The following is a 10,329-nucleotide window of genomic DNA, read 5'->3' on the forward strand; positions in this document are numbered from 1 at the left end:
CATCAACAAAAGCAAAACGAGGATAATGGAATGTAGTCGGATTAAGTCGGGTGATGCTGAGGGAATTAGATTCGGAAATGAGACACTTAAAGTAGGAAAGGAGTTTTGTTATTTGGGGAGCAAAATAACTGATGATGGTGAAAGTAGAGAGGATATAAAATGTAGACTGGCAATGGCAAGGAAAGCATTTCTGAAGAAGAGAAATTTGTCAACATCGAGTATAGATTTAAGTGTCAGGAAGTCATTTCTGAAAGTATTTGTATGGAGTGTAGCCATGTATGGAAGTGAAACATGGACGATAACTAGTTTGGACAAGAAGAGAATAGAAGCTTTCGAAATGTGGAGCTACAGAAGAATGCTGAAGATTAGATGGGTAGATCACATAACTAATGAGGAAGTGTTGAATAGGATTGGGGAGAAGAGAAGTTTGTGGCACAACTTGACCAGAAGAAGGGATCGATTGGTAAGACATGTTCTGAGGCATCAAGGGATCACCAATTTAGTATTGGAGGGCAGTGTGGAGGGTAAAAGTCGTAGAGGGAGACCAAGCAGATTCAGAAGGATGTAGGTTGCAGTAGGTACTGGGAGATGAAGAAGCTTGCACAGGATAGAGCAGCATGGAGAGCTGTATCAAACCAGTCTCAGGACTGAAGATCACAACAACAACAACAACAACATGTAAATTACACATATTTTGAGGAAATATTTCATTTTTTCAACTTTTCAAATGCAGGTTTCGTAGCATAACGTGATCCTGCTGTGATGAATCAATCAGTTGGTCAATTTTTATGACTAGGCTGAAACGCAACACAGAGTAAGGCATATTAAATTCCATTTTAGCTGTAGTAATTTGTGATATGTAGCTCGAAATGCTTCCTACCAGATAAGCAAACAACTTCATAAGTTGCCTGTCAATTGAACGCTACAGGAATATCAGGATTTTTCAAGACAATTATTTGTTGTTCAAGCTCATAACTCAGTCTGTATTTAATGATAGTCACACGGTTTTCCACGTTTCCTACAACAATTGTATCTTCTTTTGGAAGAGTATCTTTTATCTCGACAACAGCTTCATTGAAATCAGCCCATCTAAGAATAGCATCTCCAGCACTTGAACTCCATGTAAAAATTATGATATGAACACCTTCTCACACCACTTCTTTATAATAATTAAAAATTCAGCCAAGTACATTAAGTGGCCAAGGCATCATGTTTTTCTTATTTATTATTTTATCATTGTGAAATATATGACCTTCCATGCATATTTCATTAGAATGAGATGAAGTAAAATGCAACAAAAGGTATGAGCAAAGGGTGTTCTCTTCTAGATGAAACATAATACACTTTCTTTATGGTCATGAAGTGAAATAGTTTTGCTACATAGTTTGTGATTAACTTCTTGCTGGATTTTCCATCATATGTTGGATAATCATTTCCATCATTGTGACTAGTTCTAAAACTAATGTGCAGCTGATCATGATTGTGAAGAAACCCAACCAACACAATGTTAATCTTAATTCAAGTTTTTACACTAACACCACTGAAGTCAAGTTAACAGTTATTGTTATCTTCTAAATTTTATAATGAAATGGAATAAATGAAGGATGATACGGTTCATAAGTTATTAGTGCAACAAACTCAACATTAGGCTTGAATGAAGCAATAAAGTTACAATATTGATGAAAGTGCTTACTATGGTTAATATACATTCCATCAGCCAAATTAAAATTAATATTCATAAATTTGAATGGAATTATATTAAGAACTTAATTAGCAATAGTTTTCTCATTAGGAGAAAAACTTTAATTATGAAGTCCTAGAACCCTTGCAGTGCTATCTTCTATATCTACATACAAATAACATCACTCTCTATAGTAACACTTTTTACACCTTCACCTTCTTTAATGTGTGTATTAAGCTTTGTCATGTGAATAAATTTTCACATGTTATTGACCAATAGTAATTCCCATTATTTGCCCATCACACTAAAATTTACAATTTTTAATGTAATATTTGGAGTTAAAAAAGTTGTGCAAAATCAAACTAATGTGACACTGTTACAACTATCTCCCAATAGGACAGTCGGTCTACTTTTGTGAATTGATAACTTACCACAAAGCTTAATTAATCTACTCATGTACTAGCAATGAAGAATTATGGATTAAATGAAAATCAGTTGAGTCTGTTTTAGATGCTGCAAAACAGATTGTGATCCAAAAATCACAATTCCAGAGAAACAATTAAAAAAAAAGCATGGCAAACATTTACCTAATTCCATTTGATGTGCAATAATAAGACCAACTGAATGTGGAAAAGCAACATTAATAACCAGTAACTTTATTTTAGCTCCAGGATGGTTGAATTGGGATGAGATCAGCCTTGATCTTTACCCTAAAAGTTTGGATCAATCGAAATATCTAGGGTTTATAAAAAAGTTAAAAAAAGTAGAAGACAAACATGAAGAGAAGATTACTACTTTTATTGGAAACAACGACGAAATTATACCACTGGATAAATGTCAAGATAATTCACTAGAAGTATTCAATGATTTCGTTCTTGGAAATCGGGATGCAGTTAGTGAATATTTTTCTAGACACAGACACAATTGAATAAGACTGATTCTATTTGTCTCAGACATAGTAAAAGATATCAAAGCAACCAGAGGGAGAGAGATAACATAATTTTTTTGAAGATCTTTAGGCAGGATATCACAAATTCAAATAATATTTACCACAGGTTTGTTGGTGTAGATTTAAAGTTTGATCATTTAAATGAAATGTGCAGTAAATATTGGAATAAGTATGAATTTGGACTTTTTACAATAGACATGACAAGGAAATCTAAAGACAGTCAGTACAGTTTTAAAATATAATCATTCTTAAATATCTAACACACAGCATAGCAACATTTTCGATCCAACACAACAACACGTGAAAAGCTTTGTGTTATTTAAATTTTGTGTTTATAGATGTTGGCAAAGAATGACCCACAAGTTATTAAAAAGGCAAAGAAACAGAAAAGGAGTTGAAGAGTTGAAAGAAGGAGTGAAGCTTAGGAAAGAACAACCAAGAACAGATTATGAAAAATATAAAATAGAAGATAAGCCTGTTACTGGTGCAGTCAAACAAGTAAAGCAAAGAACTAAAAGTTTAGATGACAATGAGCTGAACGCTGTCAAAGAAAACAGAGAAGTTGGAAAACAAATGATTCCTTACACACACTATAATGCCACTCCTCATCCAGAATAATTCTTAGATTTACCCTAAATTAAATCTTACGAAAGTCTGAAGTTTGATTACACAGTAAGTCAGTTAGATATATAGGATGTACTGAAGAAATGTGAAGAAGAGGATAAGCTAAAAGGTTGACTATCATATTGGATGATAAAGCACTATGGATCAAAACAGTGTAAGTGAAAGAATATGGCAATATATCAACAACAATGAAAATAAAATTTTTAAATTGAAACATGTTGGCCACTTTAAATTTGTTGGTTGTTTGTCAGTTGAGTTCCATGGAGAAAAATAAAATGGAGGTACAGGTGGACTGATGAATCTTATAACTAAAAAGCAGGTAACTGAATATGATATGAATAAAAAATTGGATGTTGTTGATTTATTTTAAAGGTATGCAGCATATGTTGGCAGTTTTGTATTCTGATAACAATGCAAATAATATAAAATGAAGTAAAGGTAACAAACACAAAAGTTTGAACAAATCAATTTTTGATGTCTATTTCCCAAAATGTAGACAATTACAGCCAATTTCAAATCCTTCAGATTATTCAGATACGAAAACAGGCGAAGGTTTAATAAAAAGGTATACAAAACAACCAGTTGAATGATGTATGTGGATTAATCAATAGATTATCAGAAATCATGGTGAAGAGAGGTTGGAAATAAAAATTGTCATAATGAATGAGTAGGCATAGTTCAGTGATATCATTATCAGCAATCCAAAATGAATCCATATCTGATTAGATTTTTCAGCAGCTTACTACACACACTATGGAAAAGTGAACTACATGGAAAAGGGTTAGCAAAATTGGGCTTTAAATAATTTGCCAATCCCAGAGTTGCATCTAACAGACTACACATACTGTGGACCATTTACTAAACAAGATGGAAGATTAGCACAAGGTTTTGAAAGGCATAAATCATTACAAGAAGATTGTAAACAACATGATATTACCTAAAGAGATCATAATGATGTATACTCTAGGGATGCTGCAGATACACAAATTCATTTAGAAGCAAATCAAAGAATTATCCTTCTAATGCTGCATTTGATGAAAAAGTTGTGGTAACAGCAGTTAGAGGAATAGTATTGATGAAAATGGTTGGGATTTATACAATCTGATTCTAGATTGCTACCTAGTGGCAAAACTAAAGCAAAATCACTTAACATTAAACTCAGTAACTGCACAGTACCGGTAATTTTTTTGCTGATGTTCAAAAGAGTAATGGAGTAAGTAGAGAAATGGTTGGAAATTTGCTCAAGATACTAGGCATAACTGCTATAAAAAATTGAATATCTAATGAAGGAGAAAGAAGGATCAAGATTAACAAAACAGGAAGATGGTTTCCTTCTACCGATTTAACTGTCAGAATTAGGAGCAACTGGTTCATTAGCAAGTAGAACAGCAGCTAATACAAAATCATTTCATGACAAACAGGAGAATGATGCATACTTGGCAGAACAAAAAAAGACAAACTGGCAATAGACAAGAAAGGAAAAGGGTTAAAAAATTAAAAAAATAATCAAAATGTGTGAAGTATTTTGACATAGAGAAACTTGCAAAGCAATTAACAATTAAAACTTTCATGGTGTATACATGATTGATGAACTACCTGATCATCCTAGAGAATACATATCTGGAGTGGTGAATGTAGATACAACTGATAATGTTGGTACACGTTCAATATGTTACTGTAAAGCAAAAATGTAAAATTTTTATTTGATAGATTTGGGGCAAATACTCCTGAAGAACTGGTTGAATATTTTGGTTCAAGTGAGTTGTACTACAATGGACACCGAATTCAAAATTGTGATGAAGTCATCTGTGGTCATTTGTGTATATTCATGCTAAAGTTATTGTTAGTTTAGTAATATTCTGACCACAATCAGTGAGCTTTTTGGAAATAAGCAGCAGCCTATAGAATGCATGATTAACATGCAAAAAAATCTGGAGGATTAGAAAATATCATAAATGAATTAGGATCAAAAATCGAAAATTTAATCAAACAGTTTCTTAAAGAATTACACAACATCCTTAAAGTAACAAAAGTATACGTTGATTTTAAAAGTAGAAGACTAGTAGATTTAAAAAAATGTAGTAGGTAGTTATGATGCAGTTAGCAAGCAATATGTATAAAATGAACTAAATTATGTTGTTAATAAAAATGAATATACTGCTGTGCTACACAACTCTTAAAAATTACTACACAAAAAAGGAAATAGAGAAAATATTCACAGATTATCACATAAAAATTGATTCCATGCATTAATCAGGTAGAGAGATTACAAAGTAAATTATATGATAATCAAATAACTGAATTAACGTTTATGACTGGAAACGAAAATCAAACATAATTTTGAGTAGGATTTTAAGCTCGGAAGAGTTCTTGTTCTTGAGAAGAATATAAATTACGACTTGACACTGAATGATTTTGATATCACAGTAAGTGTACCTGATAAGCTACATGTAATAAAGAATGATAAAAATCTGCATATATCAGTGCATAAATGAGATTTTCTAACTATAAGATTAAAGGATATAGTTAAAACTGTGCCAGTAGATGTAAAAAAAATTGGTTTATTAAAATTTTAATTCATATAAATGGATCAGTTCTGGTGTTCAAAGTGTAGAACATTTACTGAAACAAATCACCCTCAAGGACTAATAACTAAACATAGAAGACAGAGAATTGAAAGTCTTTGCAGAGTATGAAAGACTAGAAATAATAAGTTTGTTGAAAAAGATTTGTTGGTGATGGTGTGCAGCCTAATATTTGTGAAGATTTCACCAATAAATAACATAAGCTGATGATAAAAAATTTTAAAAGAAGAAGTGTCGTCTCATTTGGTATAGATGATCTATGGGAAGCAGATCTTATATAAATGGTAGTGGGAAGTTGAAATCCACCTCAAAAATAAATGAAGGGTTTAAATATTTATTGACTGTTGCTGATGTGTTTTAGAAATCTGCATGGGCTATTCCAGTTGAGTATAAAACAGGTAAAAATGTGGTTGAGGCCTTTGAAAAGATTTTAACTATGACAACCCTAAGAAATCTACAAACAAATAGTGATAGGGAATTCTACAATAAAGAATTTCAAGAACAAATCAAGGAACACACCTTTTACCATTACTCAATTTCTATAAGTATCTCTTGTAGAAAAATTTAACAGAACACTAAAGGAAAAGAATGTGGAAAAAATTTGCTCTTCAAGGTTGATACTTTGTTGATGAATACAGCAATACAAATCATTCAACAATAAACATGAAGCCAAAGGATACGACCAAAGAGAATTGAGAAAGGCTTGTTGTAAACTGTTTATATAGTACATGCTAAGCTAAGCCCAAATATGAAATGGGTGATAAACTTAGTATCAGCAAACTTTATGGAATATTTGCAAAATTATACACTACCAGCAAGTCAACAGAAGTTTTTGAAATTGAATAAAAATATTATTCTTTCTAATCCAATCATGCACAAATTAAGAGAGTTAGATGAAGCAGAAGTAAAAAGAATTGTTTATCAACAATAATTTCAGAAAATTAAACATCAAGATACATATTTTGTTGAGAAATTTTTGAGGAGGAAAGGGTATAAAGAGTATGTTAAATGGTTATGTTTTGATAATTCAAACAACAGTTTGGTAAAGAGAGGAAAAATTTAAGATTTTTATATATAAATAAAACAAAATTTCCAATCCCCAATTTCAGTGTCTTATTTGGAAAATTATGTCAATATTTGGAAAGCATGGATCATATTAGCAATTGTGACTATCTTCAAGGATTTTAAGGAAATTAAGCATTGGAATACACATTTGGTGAATCTATGAAGAAATTACCCGCTCTGCTTCTAAAAATAGATGAATAATAATTTCTTTATTTCTTATGGCCCTTAAAAATAGTTGATCGTCAAGTTTATTATGACTATCTACCAAAAAAATTAAAAGATTATATCAATTATTATGTAAACCTTTTACATTCATTCACTGAAATAAAATCAGAATATACCTGCTTGTGATATGAAATCTTCATCCAATAATCATAGAACAACAAACATATTTCTCAATTTAATATCTTCTGTAGGTGTAACCAGAAGTGGTTGCATTTCTCTTATTCTTTCATCTTCCTCACTTTGTTGAACAAGTTCGAGTTCACTGCATACAGGATGTTTTAAAAAAAAGTGTCGAGTACTTTGGGAGATGGTAGTACACATAAGAACATGAAAAGTAAGTCCAATAAACAAGGGTCCGAAAACGCATATTTTCTGCGATAAACACCTGTTTACAGGAGGTGTTCAACGTGATGTCTATTCATGACAGTGCACCTCTCTCCCCCCTGGCGTAACGAATGATGCAATCCCTGAAGTATGCTCGCTTGTCACTGTATCTGCTGGCACACTTTCAAGACACAACCCAGTAGTTTATGCACATCGTTCACTGGTGTGGCAAAGACCAATTCCTTCAAGTTTCCACATAACAAGGTGTGCCCCCCCACCCCCCTGCTCGACCCATCGAGCCGTCCTGAAACTTACGTGTCAGATGTTCACGCCCATTGTGTGTGTTCGCTGCAGCAAGATAGTCCAGTTAATGCGCCCCACTTAACCTTTACGGTAGCACAATTAATCCATCACCAAGCATGCCTGTCCATATGTTGATTGGGAGTCAGTGTTGATGCCCTTTTTCCTGAATTGCTTCAGAATTTACATCTGCCCATACATGCTGGTTATGGAAATTCGCATCACGGTCCCTTGTGAACCTCGCCTCATCGGTGAATAAAATCTTGTTAAGTGAGCAATGGATCTGTGGCACACTTCTGCAAGAGCCATTGAGAGAATCGCCATCTGCTATGTTGATCCTGTGGCCTTAGAGCCTGAACTTGCTGTAGATGACACGGGTACAGCAATTGCTCATGAAGTAGTTCCCAGATAAGAGTGTGAGACACGCCTTCTGCTGCTGTTAATCCTCACACACTGGTCCCAAGGATTTCTTCCACCCAATGTAGCCCATGCTCCTTTGTGTCAGACATGCGGACTGTGTGTGGACTTCCAATGTCAGTCTTCTGAGGTGTAAGGGTACCTGTATCCCTCAGACGCTGGAAAAGTCTGCCAAACAGCTTATTAGAGAGCACTCTGTGCTGTGGATGTTTTTCAGCGTAGAGGAATCGGCCTCGCAGGCTATGTCCATTTGCTGAATCATAGCAGAATATCATATCTGCCATTTCATTTGTGGAGTAGTAGGCTTCCATCGCTAACAAGTGATGGAAGAGAGAAAACGCAAATGTACTACACCTTTTGTACATACAAACAGCACAATAACAGTAAACACATAAGTGAATCCGGACTTGTTAGAAGGATAAAACACCATTATATGTACCCAGCGTTCACAGTGTTGTACAGTGAGACACACAAACACAACGAATACTAACATAGTTTACAACACGACTCGAACCACTGCAGCCATCTAATGGCAGGTAGAGTACTGTGCATAAGACGCATAATACCTTGCCGACATTTGATGGAGCGCCAATGCAACGACTGTGTTAATATCCGCAACCAAGCATCGTGCAGCCATCCCTATAAACAAGTGTTTATCTCGGAAACGTCCGCCCCTGGTAGCTGGGTGGTCAGCGCAACGGAATGTCATACCTGATTCGATTCCCAGCTGGGTCAGAGATTTTCTCCGCTCTGGGACTGCGTGTTGTATTGTCCTTAGCCGGCCAGTGTGGCCGAGTGTTTCTAGGCGCTTCAGCTTGGGACCGCGCGACCACCACGGTCGCAGGTTCGAATCCTGCCTCGGGGATGGATGTGTCTGATGTCCTTAGGTTAGTTAGGTTTAAGTAGTTCTAAGTTCTAGGGACTGATGACCTCAGATGTTAAGTCACATAGTGCTCAGAGCCATTTGAACCATTTGTATTGTCCTTATCATCAGCATTTCATCCCCATCGACACGTAAGTCCCCGAAGTGGCGTCAACTCGAAAGACTTGCACCAAGCGAACAGTCTACCCGATGGGAGGCTGTAGTCACACGGCATTTACTTTTACATCTCGGAAAGTATGCGTTTCCACGGCCATTTTTATTGGACTTGTTTTTCTTGTTTAGATGAGTAATACCACCTACCAAAGTATTTGCCCGCATCTCGTGGTCGTGCGGTAGCGTTCTCGCTTCCCACGCTCGGGTTCCCGGGTTCGATTCCCGGCGGGGTCAGGGATTTTCTCTACCTCGTGATGGCTGGGTGTTATGTGCTGTCCTTAGGTTAGTTAGGTTTAAGTAGTTCTAAGTTCTAGGGGACTTATGACCACAGCAGTTGAGTCCCATAGTGCTCAGAGCCATTTGAACCATTTTGAACCAAAGTACGTGACACTTTTTTTGAACACCCTGTGTAAGTCTGTTAATCGTTTTTAATTGACGACTGCAACCTCCAACAAGTAGGTCTAGATCACAAATACGTAACGTAAAATACCTTGTTTGCCTGTGTACACAGGCCGGAGGATGGAGGACATGGAGTTTCGCAACTGGAGGCCCGACGACCCGGACAACGGTGCGCCCTTTGGACCAGAGAACTGCGTCACCCTCAATTGGGAAGGCTTCTTCGCGGACATCCCGTGCGAGTCCACACAGCCCTTTGTGTGCGAACTCAATCCGTTCTAGTGGCCAATCGACGTTTTCCTCTAGAGCCTCATGTCTTGTCTGCCATAAGGCAAACTACTGCTACACTGTCTGTGGAACACAGATCCGAATGACTGCACACAGCATTTGGGAACTGCCTTTGAACTATTTGTAACATGTGGAACAATTGTGGGGTACATATACTACTCGAGACAGCATTGTGATTGGAAAATAAATTTGATTGTCATAATGGAGCGTCCTCCTTATCAGTGAAAAGTAAGTACAATAGGACCTTGACAATCCGAGCATGCTCAGAATTCTCTCAATGGCATTCTATCGAATATGCCGGATTATCAAAGTTATTTTTTAAAATCTGGTTTAAAAAGAGGGATATAAACAAAATGTACACTTTTAACATACAACACAAGTAACTTAAACATGATAGGACAGCCTAAATAATCGAATTTTAAAAGTTTGTATTACTATC

General features: G+C 35.6%; 1 protein-coding gene across 1 annotated transcript in view; it reads left to right on the forward strand.

Annotated features, from left to right (window-relative positions):
• The window catches only part of LOC124583542 (hemolymph lipopolysaccharide-binding protein-like), a 34,819-nt gene extending 24,722 nt beyond the window's left edge, over positions 1 to 10,097 (forward strand). The window contains exon 3 of the mRNA XM_047131345.1: positions 9,718 to 10,097. Coding sequence (XP_046987301.1) covers positions 9,718 to 9,884 — 167 coding nt within the window. The 3' untranslated portion in view covers positions 9,885 to 10,097. The remainder of the gene's footprint in view (positions 1 to 9,717) is intronic.
• Positions 10,098 to 10,329: the final 232 nt, after the last annotated feature.

The sequence above is a fragment of the Schistocerca americana genome, chromosome 1, assembly GCF_021461395.2.
Source record: "Schistocerca americana isolate TAMUIC-IGC-003095 chromosome 1, iqSchAmer2.1, whole genome shotgun sequence".
Lineage (NCBI taxonomy): Eukaryota > Metazoa > Arthropoda > Insecta > Orthoptera > Acrididae > Schistocerca > Schistocerca americana.